General features: G+C 40.3%; 4 protein-coding genes across 7 annotated transcripts; 3 read left to right on the top strand and 1 right to left on the bottom strand.

The window, feature by feature from the left end:
• Nucleotides 1-263: 263 nt before the first annotated feature.
• On the top strand, nucleotides 264-2,632 carry LOC143905644 (uncharacterized). Of its 4 annotated transcripts, none has more exons than XM_077421182.1 (7): nucleotides 264-578; nucleotides 968-1,057; nucleotides 1,154-1,210; nucleotides 1,288-1,371; nucleotides 1,452-1,705; nucleotides 1,808-1,958; nucleotides 2,191-2,632. In XM_077421182.1, the coding sequence occupies exons 1-7, from the start codon at nucleotides 266-268 to the stop codon at nucleotides 2,343-2,345; spliced, it is 1,104 nt and encodes a 367-aa protein (XP_077277308.1). In that variant the 5' UTR covers nucleotides 264-265; the 3' UTR covers nucleotides 2,346-2,632. The 4 variants fall into 4 exon arrangements, with proteins under 4 accessions (XP_077277308.1, XP_077277306.1, XP_077277310.1 ...); XM_077421180.1 differs by having other exon boundaries at nucleotides 1,151-1,210; nucleotides 2,191-2,630; XM_077421184.1 differs by lacking the exon at nucleotides 968-1,057 and having other exon boundaries at nucleotides 2,191-2,629.
• Nucleotides 2,633-2,697: 65 nt separating this feature from the next.
• On the bottom strand, nucleotides 2,698-5,169 carry LOC143905643 (uncharacterized). Its single transcript, XM_077421179.1, has 4 exons — nucleotides 4,498-5,169; nucleotides 4,223-4,366; nucleotides 3,387-3,654; nucleotides 2,698-3,284 (listed from the first exon to the last, which is right to left on the bottom strand). The coding sequence occupies exons 1-4, from the start codon at nucleotides 4,701-4,703 to the stop codon at nucleotides 2,748-2,750; spliced, it is 1,155 nt and encodes a 384-aa protein (XP_077277305.1). The 5' UTR covers nucleotides 4,704-5,169; the 3' UTR covers nucleotides 2,698-2,747.
• A 65-nt stretch (nucleotides 5,170-5,234) lies between these two features.
• Nucleotides 5,235-6,051, top strand: LOC143905646 (uncharacterized). The gene is made up of 3 exons (XM_077421186.1): nucleotides 5,235-5,436; nucleotides 5,719-5,823; nucleotides 5,912-6,051. The coding sequence occupies exons 1-3, from the start codon at nucleotides 5,352-5,354 to the stop codon at nucleotides 6,028-6,030; spliced, it is 309 nt and encodes a 102-aa protein (XP_077277312.1). The 5' UTR covers nucleotides 5,235-5,351; the 3' UTR covers nucleotides 6,031-6,051.
• On the top strand, nucleotides 6,029-6,758 carry LOC143905645 (uncharacterized). Its single transcript, XM_077421185.1, has 3 exons — nucleotides 6,029-6,166; nucleotides 6,257-6,434; nucleotides 6,542-6,758. The coding sequence occupies exons 2-3, from the start codon at nucleotides 6,260-6,262 to the stop codon at nucleotides 6,685-6,687; spliced, it is 321 nt and encodes a 106-aa protein (XP_077277311.1). The 5' UTR covers nucleotides 6,029-6,166; nucleotides 6,257-6,259; the 3' UTR covers nucleotides 6,688-6,758.
• The last annotated feature ends 13,014 nt before the right edge of the window (nucleotides 6,759-19,772 follow it).

The raw sequence follows: 19,772 nt of genomic DNA, 5'->3' as shown, positions 1-19,772 counted from the left end.
CGGAAGGACGGGCTTTTTATCTCTTTGCGTATTACTTCCGCGATGCTGACTTAGCTGTCAGCGCTTTTGCTTCCGGGAGAGCGACCTGGAAGCCGCTTGTGACACCCGAAATGCCACCTCAGGTGAGTTTGGCAATATTCGGGATGCGCGCTGACAGCTATGTGTCGACGAGGCTGCGGTCCACTAAACGCTACAAATACTACGGAGCGTTTGTAGCAGCGCTACGGTTGGTCCACTTAGGGTGCGTTCGGGAAGACCGTCACTCATGGTAGCGTTATACGTCATAACTGAGCGCTATCAACGCTATTCCTTCCGAGGTAGTGTATTGGTAGTGTTAGCATTTGCAAGGTTCGTGAACGCTCAGAACGCCCATGTATTGCACATGTTTGTCGAACCTAACCACCAAACTACCGGTCGAAGAAAAATAAGGAAGAAGAAGGTGCCAGTAATACACACATTTATAATGGATAATCCCGAGTATCCCGACAATTCCGTGGAAGTAAATCTTCAGGATGTTATAACTGGAGAAGAATTTACATTACAACTCTCACCGAACAGTGCTTTGAAAGCAAAAACCGGTAAGTTTCTTTTTCGTAATTGTAAATAATATTGTATAAAGTTATATATAAACAATTTTTTAACGGATTTCTGCTTGCAATAATTTCACATTTATTTATGTATAATAATGCAACTAATTTAATATGGTTTTGGCTTTTATCACATTAATGATTTAATTTTGAATTGCCTTCTCTTTATCTTTTTTGCATTAATTTCCTGTGGACCTATTCTGTAACATATTTTAATGAGTCACAATTTTTGTGTAGAAAAAATGTAACTCACAATAGTTGCACAATGAACAGTAACGATGACGATTATTATTATAAGTTACAGAATAAGGGAGATTCTCTTTGAATATATTTTAAATAATCTTTTTGTTTTAATGTTATTGTTACTTGATTACCTACAGATTTGAGTTTTGCGACACTTTTACTAAATGTTGCACGTCAAGCATGTGTTCAAAACAGTGCATGTGAGGATAAGAATTGTTCTACAATCGGTAATAATATATGGTTTATGTTAACTGCTTAATGCCTATATGAAACAATTAGTGCAAAATAGATCATTTCTATTTAAAAAAATTATTTCTTAGAAGCATCTGAACATGTGCAGTCCACCTCCTCAAGTAATACTTCATTGAAGGAAGTATTTGGTATGTAATTTAGTTTTGCGTCTCTTTTACATTGTAAGGTAATTTTTTTAAATTAATTATATGCATTGTTTTTGTAGATAATATGGACATGTCAACTAATGAAGAAAGAGAAATGGAAGAGGATGAGATAGAAGAGACGTCATTGACGGAAAATAAAGAAAGTAAGGAAATTTGACAATATGGATTGTAATTTTTTAAAAATGTCATTACTTTACATTGTAATGTTTGGTTTACATTGCAGATTTCAGATGGTCTCATGCGGCAATTATGCTGTTATTGGAAGAATACAGACTGCGAGAATCTTCCATGTCTTCTGGAAAAATGAGTCATAAGAAAGCATGGGATGAAATTGCGCGAGTAATGAATGTTAAAGGATATGATGTCTCGGGTAAACAATGCATGACAAGGATTAATACAATGAAGCGAACATATAAAACGGTCAAAGATCATAACGGAAGATCTGGTAACAATAAGCGCACTTGGAAATATTACGACGTAAGTATTACTTGATTTATTACAATAAATATTAACTTTTGCTTTACCTAACTATTACGCACATACGCTTTTATTACTCTTAATGCAATATTGGCTGTTTAGGCCATGGAAAGTCTTCTTGGCCGAAAACCATATATGGAACCGTTGACAACCATTTCGTCAAGTGGATCTGTAACATCGAGGCCTGAAAGGCCGGACTCTCGAGGTAGTAGCAGCAGTAGTGTCTCTACCTGTGAATCCGGTGAAGCTCCTCGTAAGAGACTATTACTCATTGAAAATTGAATATTGAATTAATGTTGATTTATAGGCCGTAACCGTTGATTTAATCTGTAAGCCCTAAAAAATTTTCTAATCAGTCGATTATTCTCCTCACATTAGACTGTGATTGGTCAATTTCTTAGAGCTTACAGTTTAATTAATGGTTACAGCCTTTATAAATCAGCCTTTAGACATTACAGTGAAATATAAAAAATTTTTACTTTTAGGTAAACGTAAAGCTACTGATCAACCAGCCATCATACAAACGCTAATAGAAAAGCGCCAAAAAGCTGAGGAAGAAAAAGCAAAGAGACACAAAGAAAGGATGGAAATGGGAAACAAAATGTTGGCAAAACTGGATAAACTTCTAGAGAAGAAGTAAATACCTCAATGTTACAGAACCAGTTGCACAGTTTGGAAAAGTGCAATTACATAGTACAAAAGTTTGGTTGTTATTTGGAATATTAATATATATTCTATTATATATTATTTTATATTACACGCACGTTTATTTTATTATTAATATATTCTCTCTTGCGTTATATTGAGCAAAGTGTAAGTGGTAACTATAATTTCATTTATTAACATTAAATAGTATATAAAGTAGGTATATAAGATGGGTATATAGAAGATTACAAGATTAAAAGATAAAAGATAAAGAGATAATGATTAAACCAAAGATTACATTATAATTTTTTAAGGTTTTTAGTTTGTATACAATAAATATTAACCGATTGCATAGTAAATTGTAGTTTTTTATTTCAAATAAATGAATATGTACCAATTATACATTTCTTAGTCGTAATCTCTGAGCTATTAGATCTCGCTTTGCAGCACCTGCATAAGCAGCATCACGCATATTTTCATTATTGGCCATCACACAATCTATCACATCTACATCCTCAATCACTTCTATATTAAAATCATCATTTTTCATTAGACACACATTATGTAAAACACAACAGGCAAGAATATGCAGTGGAATTAAGTCTACTCTATCCATTGCAAGTGTTGTAAGAAGACTTCGAAAACGTCCCTTTAATAGTCCGAAAGCTCTTTCAATAGCAATTCTCGCAGAAGCATGACAAAAGTTATAATTTCGTTGACGTTGTGTCATATGGCCATTGTCTCGATACGGTATTAGCAAATTTTCATGCAATTTATAGGCTAGATCTCCAACTAAGTGACAATCTTGTGGAAACTTTGACACATCTCCAAGATAGGATTGTACTTCCGACAGACGAAACACTCGTTGATCATGTACCGACCCCACATGTCCAACATAACAGTGGATAAATTGGCAAGTGTGGTCACAAATAGCCTGCAACAAAAGACATACAAACCAATATAGATTACATAAAATTGGCATGAAAAGAATTAACATTGGAATTCCCGCTAAAATTATTGAAGTAGAAAATATTACCTGAAGTTGGATTGAGTGATGACTTTTGCGATTGACATATGCTGCTGGATCATCTTTAGGAGCTGGAATATTGATGTGCGTGCCATCAATAGCACCAATGACTTTAGGGAATCCACTATTAGCTTCAAATCCTGCCCACACTTGACCAACTCGTTCATTTGTAGGCCATTTAATTACAGTAGGTGCCAGCTCAATAAGTGCATTTATAACACGTCTTGTTATATATAATGCAGTACTTCTACCGACATTAAATCGATCGGAAATCGACCTGAAGATTAAAACAAAAATATATAACAGTTGTTTTCTAGTTAAGGCTCCTAGGGTTTCGCCGCCGTCATGTGAGATCATGACGTCAAAGGCGGAAATGACACGCTGAGAATTCTTGCGTGCCATTTCCAAATAAAATAACATACTTCAAATTACTTCAGCACACTTTAAAAATACTCCGAGAACTATCCCTTTCTCTTCATGTAATAAATGTAATACGAAACCGTGCGCCGGCGCATAAGCACTCATATTACATTCATTTTATGACTGTTTTTTAACTGTCAATGGAAAGGGATAGTTCTCGGGAGTATTTTTGGTATGTGCTGAAGTGATCTGAAGTATTATGTTATCTTTTTATTTGGAAATAACACGCAAGAATTTTCAGCGTGTTATTTCTCGTCCCTGACGTCACGATCTCACATGATGACGGCGAGAGCCCAGGAGTCTTAATGACACAAATCAACATAAGCTCTGTTTATGTTGCCAACATGTCAAACAAAGAAAGATTGATGCTTGTGTTGACTGATATCACTGACCATGTTCAACAAAACTGTGAACTTATTCATTACCTTAAAGAATCTGGAGTAGCTAATCGCCACAACGCCAACAAACACTGTTTGCGTGGAGAAATCATAGGTGCTCCCTCTGTTTTCTCTCTTAGTAGTATTGGCTCAATAATAGACAGAAGATACTCGAAGGTTCCAGGAAGCATCCTAAATCATGTATTAGTTATTGTTTATCAGTTAGATATTGCATTCTGTATTCAAATCTGTACTAAACTGTTTACCATAGACTTTTTGATAGAGAAATATTTTTAGGAAGACATTATTTATATTATTGATACCTGAAATGAGCTTTGAAATCTTGACTTGTTAACCTTAACACTACTGTTTCAACATAATTTTGTACTCTGGACACTTTTCTTCTTTTATTTAACATTTTTTCCAATAATTCAAGTTCATCATTATCGCTGTCACTTGATGACGTTTCTACCAACTCCCGTATTTGCAGTGCTATTATTGTTACCAAATCTCTTCGATTTGCCTCCATTGTTTGCTACTTAAACGCACGGACGATTTCCTCAGCTGCCTCAGCTTTGGGAAGAACGAGACACTCGCGGGGGGTAGTGTGCGACGATTGCACCCGGTTAACGAAGCTGATCGCGCTCAGCGGGCGAAATTGCGCCCGTGCGACGAGACGACACGGACACGAATGTCACGCGAGAGGAACAAAGCAACGTATCGGCGGATCGACGATCAATGATCGCGAGAACCGTGCCGATCGACCGTCTCGCGGAGAAGAGTATGAAGAGACGAGGAAACCGATGACCGAAAAGCGATGTGGGACTTCAGACTCCACCTGTTACCTAAACGCAAACGCAAACACCAATAATGCCAACGCTACGCTAGTGCCGTTCATGGAGCTCGCTATCGCTATCGCGCTATTGGTTCCATGAACAGTTTTGGTAGCGTTTGCGTTTATAGCGTTAATAGCGTTTTCCCGAACGCACCCTTAGCGCTACGAAACTCTACAACAGACCTGATGACGTCATGAATTACGTCATTATATTCGCTACCAAGACGCTCTAAATGCCCTTCCTCATGAGGTGGTTTAACTGTAGCGTTGCAGAAATCTGAAATCGGATTGATTCGAATACGGACGGTTGTAGTGTTGTTGTGTAGTATTGAAAATATCAAAATGCGAAAATTGCAATTGCTTGATGAAGAAAGTGGTGATATATATGTATTAAATGTGACAGAAGAAGATTATGTTTGTGCAGACGGTATATATTCCATAAGTATTGCATGCATTTCTGAATATATGTAGGAAAATTAGGTTAGGAAACTATTATTACGTTTACGCGAGTGTTACTTCTGTAGTAACTTATGATAATTCACCCGTTTACGCGGAGTAAATTATCGTAAGTTACTACAAAATCCCGTTTACGCGAAGGAAAATCCCGTTTAAGCGAAGGAATTATCGTAAGTTACTACAGAAGTAACGCTCGCGTAAACGTAGTATATGTGTAATTTGTCGGTACAAAATATCTCTTCCCTTTTCTTAGATTTAACATACCGTACCAAATTGCTGGAAAACGCAAAGAAAAATTTAAGAGAAAGCGATGATACAACAGAAAAAGAAGCTGTCGATGATAGTGAAACTTACAATGGTATGCTGTGTCTCGTATTTATTATTTCAAGTAAAGTTTAAATGAGTTTTTAATATAATATATATGTGTGTAACATTTATTTTTTCAGATGGTTTTAGATGGGTAAACCAAGCAGTCAGGTTATTGTTGGCAGCATACAAGGATCGTGAAGACCTATTGATCAAAGGAAAAGTATCCGTAAAGAAATTTTGGGAAATAATTTCTTAAATATTAAAGGAAAAGTCCTACAACATTACAGGACCCCAATGTAAAAGCAAATTTCACAGTTAAAAAAAAACATAAAAACATTAAAGACCACAACGCTAAAAGTGGCAACAACAGGCGCACTTGGCCTTTCTTCGAAGTATGTATCTTCATTATTTATTCACTGTCAGATTAAGAATAGAAATTAAATTATATAATTGAGAATCCAACTATGTATGTTATTTTACAGATTATGGACAAAATGTTTGGCCATAAACCATGGATGAATCCAATTCTAACTTTGGATTCTGCAAATGACATCCCATCTGGAAGTTCTATTTGCAGCAACAGTGACACCACATCTCCATCTCCAGAGATGTCTCTATCACCATCCTTACTTACTTCTACTAATGAAAGACCTAAAAAACGTAAGTAAAAATTGTTACATGAAAGAAAATTTTGCAAATTACTTAATTATTTTATACAATATGGATACATAATAAATGGATTTTTCATTGTCTTATCTTGGTTTTAGGTAAGAAAGTTGAAGAAACTGCTTTGGAAGATCTGGTTGCAATTGCGAAAGAAAATAAGGAAGAAAGAAAAAATATGTATGAAGAGACTGCGACAAGACAAGAGCGACTGTTACATATTTTAGAAAACATTGCCAACAAAATGTAATAAATTTTGTTGGCACAATAAGTGCAATTCTTATACCAATAATTTTTTTTCTCCCGACTGCTGCCAACCTTCGGTTGGCGAAGACAAGGGAGTATGGAAACAAGCGTTTCACGGAGGCTGAATCTTTGTTACCTTAGTTCTCGATAACTACAACATACTTTGATATGTGCTTCCGTATATAAGTTTCTTATTGATCAAGCAGGGTTTATAGCGTATAATTATCATTAATCGTTGTGTTAATAAAAAAGCGAAAAAACGATATATTACATTTATATGTTCTCTTATTGACTATCGACTGAGTTACAGAGGAAATTGATTAACCAATGACATGCATCCACATGGGGAATTTTAGTGAGATTCTAGTTGCTTCTATAGGCTTCGGCAGAACGTATAGCTTTTCTATTCATCGCTGCACGCTCATTGGACATCGCGCGGCGTGCACGATGTTATTGCGCACGCTGGTCTGCTCTATTGCTCACATGTCATATTTGGCCGGTAGTTAGAGGTTAAGTTTGTTTATACAGGTTTAATCTTTACAAAATTAAATAAAAATATAATAAATAGTGTGATAAACAGTAATACACTGCCTAATACAAGTTTGTTTATTGAATCATTTCCTCGGAAATACCATATGGTATCAGGTATCTTATATGTGTGTGTATACATACAGGGTGTCAAGTAATAATTAAGCGGATCACTGTTCGTGATGGGCAGCTAGAGCGGGTAAAACTGAATCGAAAAGTCTTACTGTTTTGTAAGTATTTCAATAATTAATAATAAAATAATTAATAAAGATACGCGAATCAAGATGCGTTTGTGCGATTCGACGAGAAGGAGCAGTCATATGTTTACATTGCTATTAGGCCGCGACGAGACATTGGGAGGAACGCTAATGTTTATAACAAAAATTATTAACTATACATAAGTGACACTCATTGTCATTATTGTTTATAAAGCACTCCTTTCTCATAATATTTTGCTATGCACATAGTAACGTAAACGTTGGGCTGCTCCTTCTCGGCAAATCGTGTGGATGCACACTGATTAATTCTCTTATCTTTATTAATTAATTTCTCATTAATTATTGAGAAACTTACAGTACGACAAAAGACGTTTAATTTAATTTAGTTTAATTCGCTCTTCCTGTCCACGAGAAGTGGTCCGCTTATTATTACCTAATACCCTATATATACATGGTTATATATAATTGTAAATTTATTATATATATAAATAAAAATCATTAAAAATGTTAAAAAGATAGAGAAAATTACTTAAGTCATAATTAATCTCATACTATTGTGTATAAGATTTAAATTATGCCTAGTACCTATATTTTCAACTATTTATATGTATATTATAAAATATGTTTCTGCATAGCATAGAAATATATGTATTGCTTTTAAAAGTATAAAATAAATAAATAATTAAAATCTCGCAACAGCAGCAAAAAGATAAGTAAACAAAAATTATAATAATATAAAATAAATAAAAACCTAAAAATTAATTAGTAAAAAACAAATTTAAAAAACTAAAAATTAAAAAAAATTTAATAAAAAGGCAGAAAACAAATTAACAAACAAATTGTTTAAAAAAAAAAAACGACTGCTGCCTAACCAGGTTAAATTAAATGCAGAAAATAAATAAATTTAATTAAAAAAATTAAAAACAAAACATAATTTAAATAAAAATTAGAAACAAAAAATTAAACAATAAAAAAATTGTTTAAAAAAAAAACTCCCGATTGCTGCCTAACTAGGTTAAATTAAGGTGGTTCTTTCGCCCAGTTAGTCAAGTAACAGTCCGTCATGAGGTAATTGAAAACAAACAGTGACAAACATTACACACAACATCCCAATAATTATAATAATATAACATGATTTTACACGCACGATTTAATCGTACTTAATTATTTATTAATTAAAAAAATATCACAATAGTAGTGCGGTTGGACTCAATTTAGGTTAGATCAGGCATGACAGTACGAGTAAAGCAATATGCGATTGGATTCACTACTTATTTAACTTTATATACCAGAGCAAAACATTCGGCAAGCCCTTATTTTCAAGGTATGTACGAAATCCAGAAACTTCAGGGAATATTTTAAGACATAAATAATGTATTCATCTGATCGCTAAGTACATGTATTATTCGTTGAAAACCTCGGTCGTGGCGATTTGCATCATTCTATCTTTCTCGTTCATTAGATGTAAACAAGGATAGAATGACAATGGCACGCTCCGCGAACGCACATTTAGAATGACTTATTTCTTGTAAAGTGTCGGTAACCTCACTTGATTTTTCGTACACATGTCTCTTATTACTGTATATTTAACATATATCAAATTTAGGTACTTATCTAATACTTGTTCTCACGAAAGGACCACCTTAAATGCAGAAAATAAAATTTAAAAATTAATTAGTAAATAAAAACACTAATACAAAAAATTTAATAACTAAAATTTAAAATAAAATTTAAAAACAAAAAATTAATTTTAAAAAACAAAAAATTTAAATACAAAAACATACAAAAATAAATTTAGCTAAAAACAAGTTTAAAAATTAATTAGTAAATAAATTTAAACAAAAACAGGTTTAATAAACAATAAACAAAAATTTAATAAAAACTTCTAAAAAAATTTAAAATAATATTAATTATAAAATATTAATACAATTGACACACTATTAGGAAACATTATGTAACAAATATGATTGAAAATACATACAAATACTTGATTACTTACTACAAATTATTATTATTATTATTATTATTATTATTATTATTATTATATTAGGCATTATAGACGCGCACTTTATGCGCGCTATTTAGCTTTAATATTATACTATTACTATTATACTATTAACTCTTTCATACACATAACTGTCAAAATATACAATGACAGCCGCTCACGAAGTAAGCGTAGCCAGAGAACCAATCGGCATCGTGGAAAAGCAACAACAATTAATAAATTTCGATAAATTCGAATATTGATTTAACATGCCTTTTCAGAAATGGAACTAGAACATTAACGAAAAAGAAGTGAATTAAAGACTTAAATTTTATAATGAAAAATATTCTCTTATTTACGCTATAATTATTAATTGCATATTTTAAAAGAACAGTCGGGAGACGCCACGCCGAATTTTACACTTAATAATTCAGCATATATTGGTTGCTTCTTTCTGTACGCATTTCTCTGTTTATGTATGTGTACGTGCGCGCGTGCGTCGTATATATGCACATGTATATAAGAATACACATAAAAACGCACACATGAGCGTGCATGTGACACAAACACATTTTAGTTTAACCATAAGAATACACATATACATGCGCACGCGCGCGCAAACCCACAAACACATTTTAGTTTAATACTAAGTATGAAGTTATAACAGTTAAACAATTTAAGTACAGAATTTTCTATGCCATCTAAAACGTGATTGAGAAACGCTTGGCGTGGCGTCTCCCGACTGCTCTTTTAAAATATGCAATTAATAATTATAGCGTAAATAAGAGAATATTTTTCATTATAAAATTTAAGTCTTTAATTCACTTCTTTTTCGTTAATGTTCTAGTTCCATTTCTGAAAAGGCATGTTAAATCAATATTCGAATTTATTGAAATTTATTAATTGTTGTTGCTTTTCCACGATGCCGATTGGTTCTCTGGCTACGCTTACTTCGTGAGCGAATGTCATTGTATATTTTGACAGTTATGTGTATGAAAGAGTTAATAGTATAATAGGAATAGTATAATATTAAAGCTAAATAGCACGCATAAAGTGCGCGTCTATAATGCCTAATATAATAACAACAACAACAACAACAACAACAACAACAACAACAACAACAACAACAACAACAACAACAACAACAACAACAACAACAACAACAACAATAACAATAACAATAACAATAATAATAATAATAATAATAATAATAATAATAATAATAATAATAATAATAATAATAATAATAATAATAATAATTTGTAGTAAGTAATCAAGTATTTGTATGTATGTATGTATGTAAGTGTTTATTGCGTTTCACCGCAAGGCTTACAAGGCGTTTTTTACTGAGGAACGTACCCAAACCTCTTACATAATTTTATCCCCTCCTGATCATTTACGATCTCACAACACTTTTACTCCCCTCCCCGTATTCCCTTTTTTCCCTCTTCCTCTTCTTCTTCTTCCGCTTCCTCTGCGACTCGTCCTTCCGCCTTCCCTCCTCCCGTCCTACTCCTCCCTATTTGGTCCATTTTCTGTACCTCCGCTCCTTCTCTTCGTCGGATTCCATGAGCAGCTTCTCCTCCATCCCTTTTAAAATTTCTTCCTCCTCCGACTTTCCTACTTTCCTACGCACATCTCTCTTCCCTTCTACTCTCTCCTCTCTCTTTACTCTCTCTCTATCTCTCCTTTCCACCGACTTATCTTTGTGGATCTTTACCCCAACCCTATTACCCACCTTTTTCTTCGCCTCCAACACCCGCCACTTCTCCTCCTCGTCTCCCAGTTTTACCAAGATCGTCAACCACGCACCTCTCTGCCCCAGAACTACTACATCCCTTGTCGTCACCTTCACCTTCAGCCCTTCTGTGAAGAGCTCCTTCACCTTGTCCCAGTTTGATTTCTTCCCTCCCCACTTCTCCTTCTCAACCTTTATAATGACGTTCTTCCTTCTTAGTTCCTCCTCGCTCCCTTCGTCCACCCCCGCCCACCATTTCTTCTCTCCCTTCTCACTCTCCTCGCTGTCCGCCCTCTTCCTTTTGTCTCCATCTTGTCCAATCTCTCAACTTTTCTCTCCAATCTCCTTAATTTCTCCTCCATCTCCTCCATCCTCTCGTCCTTCTTTCTATCGTCCTCCTTCTTCTTCTTCACCAACTTTTTTACCTTCTCCTCCACCATCCTTTCCACCGCCTCTGCTATTACTCTCCCCTCTTGCTCCATCCTGGATCTGAAAGCGTGAGCCTATTACTTACTTCTCCCTTCCTCTATCCCTCTCTCTCCTCCCCTCTCCCCTCTTTCCTCCTTGCCTCTTCCTTCTTCCAGCTCTTCCACCTCCCCTTTCCTTCTCCTTTTTTCCTCTTCTAGCTCTATCATCCATTCTTCCCCTCCCCCTTCTTCATCTAATACCCATCCTACCGCTTCCTGCCAGCTACCGTTTCTTGATTTCCAACTCCTACATTCTTCCCATATATGCTCCCATGATTCCTCCCCATACTCACACACCCTACATTTCTTCTTCTCCTCCCCTTCCCAGTATCTGCTCTCTTTCACCTCATTCCCTAATCTAAACCTCGCTACCCTTCTCCATCTACTCTCTCCCCATCCCTTCTTCAAATATCCCGGAATACCCCCTCCTTTTATCCACTTATACCATTTATTATACTTTGACTTCTCGATCTTCTCCCATCTCTCTCTCCTCTGCCTCTCCTTATCTCCCCCAACCAGCTTACAAAACCAATCATCTCCTTCTTCTCTCAACCTTCTCAATTCTTCTAACTCCACTCCTCTTTCTTCAAAGAACTTCCCTCTCTCTCTTTCCCAACTCGAGCCTGCCTTCCCTTCCCTCTCCCTTCCTTTCATCTCTTCCCAACACCGCCTCGCCAATTTGCTTCCTCTACCCTCCTCTAACTTTTTCTCAAATCTCCATGCTCTCATTCCTGCCCTCCCTCTTATCTTCTCCTTTTGCAACTCTTCCCTAACAAGGTACCACGGTGTTCTCCCGTCCACTCCTAAGACCCACCTAATATACCTTTCTTCCATCCTTTCCATCCCTTCTCTTTCTCTCCATCCCCATATTTCTGCTCCATATCCCATCACCGTCCACACCAGCCTATCAAACAACCACAATCTTTTTCCCCAGTCTTTCCCAAACCGTCTTTTCCCTATCCCCCATACCTTTCCCATCACCGCCGCCGCTTTCCTAATCCTTTCCTTTACCTGCGCTTCCTGTCCTCCGTTCTTTTGAAACACATAACCCAGGTATCTAATTTCCTTTACCTCTCCTAATTCCTTCCCTTCCCATCTCCATCTTTTTTTACTCTCCTTCCCTCCTCCCTTCCTAAACCTCATTATTTTCGTTTTCTCCACATTCAACTCCAGTCTCTTCTTCCTTAAGTACTCCTCTAATCTTTCTAACATACTCCTCATTTGCTCCCCGTCCTCTGCGATTAGTACTACATCGTCAGCATATGCCAGCGTATATACCCTCTTACCTCCTAACATTATTCCTTCCCATTTTACCCTGCCCATTTCCTTCTCCATATCCGCTACTAACACGTTAAACAATAACGGGCTTAGCGGGCACCCCTGTCTCACCCCCCTCCCCGTCCAGAATACCTCTGCTATATCGTTTCCTACCCTTACTCTACTTCTCGTCTCCCTCAGCAACTCTTCCGTCCTTCTCACCAGCCCTTCCCTTATTCCCCTTTCCCTCGTTGCTTTTACTAGCACCCCCCTGTCTACCGAGTCAAATGCCGCTTTAAGGTCTACGAAACATGCTATTAACTTCCCCCCTTTCTTCTCCAGCCTCCTATTCACCAAGTAGTTTAAAACATAGATATTATCCACAGTTCCCATTCCCCTTCTGAAGCTTGTCTGATTATGTGGTATAATTCCCTTCTCCTCTAGCTCTTCTCTCAACCTTCCCGCAATAATGGCCGTGTACACCTTGTACAGCGACGACATTATTGTCACCCCTCTGTACTCCTCCACCTTTTTTCCTTCCCCTTTCTTTACGATTGGGACGATTAATCTCTCTCTCCAATTCTCCGGCCAACCTCCCCCTTTCCATATTCTGTTTATATATCTTCATGCCCAAGTCTCCAACTCCTTCCCCCCATATTTCCACACCTCACCTGGTATCCCATCCCTTCCCATTGCTTTTCCATCCTTTAGCTTCCTTATTGTCCTTCTCATTTCTTCTATGCTTATCTCTTTTTCCTCCTCTCCTTCCTTTTCTTTCCTCCTTTCGTCCTCTCCCATCCTCACCCTTCCCTCTACTCCACCTAACAGCTGCATAAAGTACTCCTTCCATTCTTCCTCCTCAATCCCTTCCTGGATTCCTCTCCTCTTTCTTCTCTCCCTTTACTATCTTCCATACCACCGACTCTCTCCTTGCTTTTATCGCCCTTCTCTCCCATCTCAGATTCTCCTCCTCCTTCTTCCTCTTAACAGCTCCTTAAACTCCTTCCTCCTTTCTCTGTATGTAATGCCCTCTTCCCTGCCTTTCCTCCATTCCCTCAGTTTTCTTCTCGCTTCCCTCTTTGCTTCTCTGTATTCTTCGTCCCACCACCCCACCTTCTTATTCCTGCTTCCCTTCATCTCCTTTTCCACCCCTATTATTGCCTCTACTATTCTCGTTTCCATTTCGTCCCATTCCTTATTTATCTCTTCCTCTTTCTCTTCTACTTCCTCTATTTTTTCTTCGAACATCTTTACTCCTTCCTCATTCCACACTCCCCTGCTTCTTTTCTTCCACTTTCCCCCTCTGTCCTCCTCCATGCTCCCCCATACCGCCATTTCCAAGGGATGGTGGTCTGAGTCCACTCTATCCCCCACCGTCATGCTCTCGATTTTCTCCTTTTTCTCTCCATCCCCTATCACATAGTCTATCACTGTCTCCCCTCTTCCTCCCGTAAATGTAAATTCCCCCTCTTCATCCCCTCTCACATTCCCATTGAATATCTCTCACCCTCTCTCCTCTACACATTTCACCAGCAACCTCCCCTCTCTATCCATCTTTTTATCTTTCGATTTTCTTCCTTCTTTCCTCAGCCCCCTCCCCTCCTCCTCTTCCTCTACTCTCCCCCCTTCCTGCCCCGTCCTTGCATTAAAATCTCTTCCAATTATCGTAAATCTTCCTTCCTCTTTCTCTTCCATAAAATGCCCTAGTTCCTGTAAGGTCTCCTCCATTCTCTCCTTCTTTGCATACACCCCTATAATCTTCCAGTTCTCGTCACCTATCCTAACCTTTCCCACTATCATTCCCTCCTTGTCAATTTCCATTTCCGTTCCCTTCTCTTTTAACCCCTTTCTTATTCCCATTATCATCCCTCTTATTGCTCTTCCTTTTTTGTTCTTCTTTCCCGCCATTTGCACTCCCCATTCATATCCTGTTGGTGTGACCGGACGGTACGTGTTGAGCCCGATTCCGGCGGATAATATTCCTATCAAACGGTCGCCACTCGGTTTTACCTTAGACTACCGAGAAGGTAAGTTCGCATCAACGCCCCGATTATTCGCAAGACGCTAATAGGAATTATTTGTTTCAGAAGGATGTCCCTGATGGATCACCGTTGCTGCTTCTCATCCCTGGATCCTCGCTTTACATCGCATACCAGATAGAGGTAAGTAAGGATAATTCAATTATATCCTAATTATTTGAATTTTATTTCAGACTGATGTCCCTGTTGGATCATCGTTGCTGCTTCTCTTCCCTGGATCCTCGCTTTACATCGCATACCAGATAGAGGTAAGTAATTATAAAATAATTATGTGGCAATTATTTTATATTTTGTTGCAGATCGACGCCCGGAATGGATCGCCGTTGCCGTTATCCGTCTCTGGATCCTCGCTTTACCTCGCATACCAGATAAGGATAATTCCCGATAATTATGTTTTAATTACGCACTAATTCGCTTCTCCTTTTTCAGGTTCCCGCCTCGGATGGATCGCTGCTTTGTTGCTGCTCTGCTTCCCCGGATCCTCGCTTTACATCGCATACCGGATTGCCGCTGGCCAACGTTGGATCATCGCCGAAGGACAAGGTAAGTAGAAGGTAAGTATCGATAATTTTTTATAATTAATCAGGAGAATTTGTTTCAGAATTAATTAATCTTTAATTCCAGATCATCATTTCAACATTACAGGCCGTTTCACAATATCATAAAGGTGTCTCACAACGCGAGTTTCTCGCCTCGGTGTGAACGTCGCTTTATTTTAATAAAGTTGCACAATTATTCAAATTGCGTATCTCGGCTTATTCGTTTAGTCGATACGATGCTTTTATTCCAAATAATTATTCCGATCGGAGGACTTTGAACCTCGTGATTGTTAAACTATGATCACGCACTCGGCCGTGACCATCACTCTATCATACAATGTTCGTGCGCTGAATTAACGAACGAGTACTCGGTGGTTAAATACAATGATTAATAATGTCCGCACAATATTCCGTATCCGCGTGACCCAATGCCCGTGGTTGTTATATACTCGATAATTGCACTTCCACTAATTAACAATGTATCCGAATTTCAACTCGCGTATTGTTGCTAACACTCGATTGTATTTGGCAATTAATTGCCCCTCGCTGTTGGTTAAGACGAGTAATTTTACGCGATAGTACGCGGGAGTTCTCGGTTGTAAAGTATAACGCGTATGCCGATCGTACAGAGTGTGATACGTGTGTTCGCCACGGCTATACCCGAGAGACTGCCTCGAGCGGTCGCTCTCGCTTGGGCTCCCCACTTATGCCGGATCGTTCCCACTCCCCGGAACCTTCTCGATCGTCTATTGTTCGCGGCCGGCACATCTGGCGCGATCATACGAAAACACGATGATTTTCACTACCCTCTCGCGTGTCCTTTTGCGCATCGCCCGTTCTAGAAGGTTCCCGTGGAAATTTCCACGCGCAACGCAGTGCGAGAACCTTCCTTCCTTGGTACCGCTGCACCAGGTTTTCACTCCCGGAAAATGTTCGACGCGGACGACGTCGACCTATGCGCACCTCCTCGGAGATGCCCCTGAAGGTGAATTTAGGTGTTCTCCCTGTAGACGACGTCCGGGTGACGTCGATGTCGTCGGCCGTTGACGCCGACCCTCTGGCTGTGTCTCCCAGGTGCTGGTATCGCTGTTCCGGGCCACTGTTCCCGGAGATGATGCGTATCCTGGGGATCTTTGTCGGAGCTCGACGTCGACCCCCTAGGCGGGTGTCCCAGGTCCTGGTAAGACCGTCGGATAGATAAGTTCCTGGCGAAAGTGCGTTTCGCCCGGATTTTGCCGGATCATGACGCCGACCCCCTGGGAGGGTGTCCCAGGTCCTGGTAAGACCGTCGGATAGATAAGTTCCTGGCGAAAGTGCGTTTCGCCCGGTTTTTGCCGGATCATGACGCCGACCCCCTGGGAGGGTGTCCCAGGTCCTGGTAAGACCGTCGAATAGATAAGTTCCTGGCGAAAATGCGTTTCGCCCGGTTTTTGCCGGATCATGACGCCGACCCCCTGGGAGGATGTCCCAGGTCCTGGTACGACCGTCGGATCAATAAGTTCCTGGCGAAAATGTGTTTCGCCCGGATTTTGTCGGACAATGGCGCCGACCCCCTGGGAGGATGTCCCAGGTCGTGGTACGACCGTCGGACCTCTCTTTCCCTGGAGAAATTCCGTTTTCCGGGGATTTTCACCGGGTCATGGCGCGCACCCCCTGGAGCTGTATCCCAGGTCCTCGGATGACGATTCAGCCTGGTTGTCCCTGGAGAAGATGGTTTTGTCCAAGAACTTGGCGTTTCCTTGGCGTCCACCTTATGAACGCGTGTACCGGGTCCGAGGGATGATCCTCCGTGCCCCCGATACGGGTTATCGTCGTAATTCTATATCGGCGTTTGAAATTAAACGCGCTTACCTTCGTACGATTATCATCGCTCAAACTATATCGACAACCGCTAAATAATATAAGACCTTTATGATCGGCGGTAAGTCAAACTATCAACTAAACGTGGTCTTGTACCGGTCGGCCGGATATAACGCTAAACTACAATTACGCGCGGTCTCTACCGTCTTGCCGAGCCTATATTCTATTGATACGCAAAACTAAATCTATTCAGCCATATGGGCTGTCAATACAACTTAACACTATATCATTCAGAAGCGCCGTAAGTGTAACCTTAAAATAATATTTATCATGGCATAAATGAAAATAAAACGAGAATAAAGTAACTGACAATTATGTCACGCGAGTTGTGCAAACTAAATCAGGATTAACCAAAAAATGGAAACAAAACGTGTATTTATATATATATATGTGTTAATCGACGAGCCGTCTCTCCCTACATCGGCTTCTAGGCCTCGTCATCATCGCTCTCACTTTCTCCCGACGGCGACTCAAAGTCGTCGGAAGGCTGTTCCACCGGACCGATCGGGAACTTATAATTTAGAAATTCCGCGATCGCGTCTGTTAGCGGAGGAGGCGCGGGAGTCATGATTGGTAACTGTAGTGCCGACATTAACGGCGTGGGCGGCATGCATGGGAGTCCGGTCTCCCTCGGCAAAGATGTCGCTGCCGGGTCTCCTTGAGGCGGCTGCGCTCCTTCCACCGCTCGTTCTTCTTGTGCCGCGCGTGGCTCCGCATCTGGTAACCTGCGCAATATCACCCGGGGTGACTGTTTTATCATGCGACGCGGCTGTAGGGAAGTGCCCGGTCGCATTGGCATCCTCCCCCTTATTCTTTACCAGCCCTTTTCTCCTATCCAGGTCTCTATCAAGACTATCACATCTTCTTTCTTTAACCCCTCCCAAAACTCCTTATCTTTGTTTTCCAAACCAGCTACGTTCCAGAATACTATCCTCCACACTGACCTCCTTTTTCCCTCCACCTCTCTTCTGACTACCTTCTTGCCCTTCTCTGCTATTATTCTTTTTTTCTCTTCCCCTATTATTCCCCCATCCCCATTCTTTCTTCTCTTTCTCCTGCCTTGCCTCCCTCCTCTTCCTTCTCTCCTCCGCTCTCCTTTCTTACCTTTCCCCTTTCACCCTTTAGCATCTCCTCTTCCATATTCCATCTCCACCATATATTTTCCAACCTTATTCTGCCTGCTTTTATCCACGCCCTCCTTCCCTCTCTTTCTTCTCTTCTCGCTACCTCTCTCAGTTTCCAATTCACCCTTCTTTCATCCCACGACAGGTCCTCCGTTATTCTCTCTTTTCTGCCCACCAGTCTCCTTTTTTTTCCATCACCTCCCATTTTTGCTTTTCATTCTCTAACTTCAGCAACACCATTTCCCTTCCTTTATCCACATCCCCCCCTATTTTCTTTACTTCTAATGCTTTTACTTTGGCTCCTATTCCCTCCAATAGCTTTTCCACCTCTTGTCTTCTCCCTCCTTCTTTTACTTCTAATCCCCTTATCACTACATTCTTTCTTCTCTCGTCCTTCTCCTTCCTTATCAGCCTTCTCTCCAACTCTCTCATTCTCCCCACCATCTCCTCCTCTCCTTTTCCTACCTCTTCCTTTCTCTCCTCCTTTCTCTCACTTGCTTTCTCCTCCAAATTTTTTAACCTTTCATCTATCTTGTAACGATGCGCCCCAAAAACGCATCATTCCCGGCGAGCATCAGCCGGATGCCGCCCGGCCGAACACCCGCCGGGCGAGACAAGGCACGATGTGCCCTTTTTTAAATTAATCATCTCGCGTATCAGTCCGCAAACGGTCTTAGCGCGGCAACCGACTCGGAGCGCCGAGCGGTGCCGAAAACGGCCGAGAGCCACCGAACGCAATCGCGGCGTCGGGGCGCCGTACTTCCCGAACGCTCCACCGCTCCATCCCGGCGCGCGCGATTGCCGTCGCGTATACCCCCGCCACGCCGACGCGCTACCGCGAATATATAAACCGAGCAATATCGCTAAGTTAGAGATTCCACCGTGAGCCAGCAAAGCGATCCGACCGATTCCGCTGCTCACGGATCCCAATCCTCCAGTCGAACAATCCGGAGGTAGAGAGAGCTCTCTGCCTCTGCCGAGTGACGTATCTAGGCGGTTGACTCGACTTCCCATACGAACACCTGTGACACCGGAGTGAACCAGGGTAAGAGAGTTCTTCTCTTACCCGCCAAGGGTCTTGGCCACCTGGTGCCGCCTCCCGCCTACACGAATCGAGGTGCCAGGAGATAGAGAGTATTTCTCTATCTCCGCTAAGGGTCTTAGCCGCTCGATAACACGCCCATCGCGATATCCAAACCTGCGATACCGCGTCACCCGCGCCGAAATACCTCCGCGAGCCCGCACGCCCGCCGGTCCGCAAAACCCGGCGATCGCCGTGCATCATTGCGTTACCAGGCGTCCGCACGCTCTGCGATATCGATATTGTAACCGCGT

This window comes from Temnothorax americanus, unplaced genomic scaffold, assembly GCF_048541705.1.
Source record: "Temnothorax americanus isolate GAGA-0224 unplaced genomic scaffold, ASM4854170v1 Scaffold65, whole genome shotgun sequence".
Lineage (NCBI taxonomy): Eukaryota > Metazoa > Arthropoda > Insecta > Hymenoptera > Formicidae > Temnothorax > Temnothorax americanus.
The sequence above is the reverse complement of the archived record's forward strand: the minus strand, read 5'-3'. Positions and strand labels throughout refer to the sequence as shown.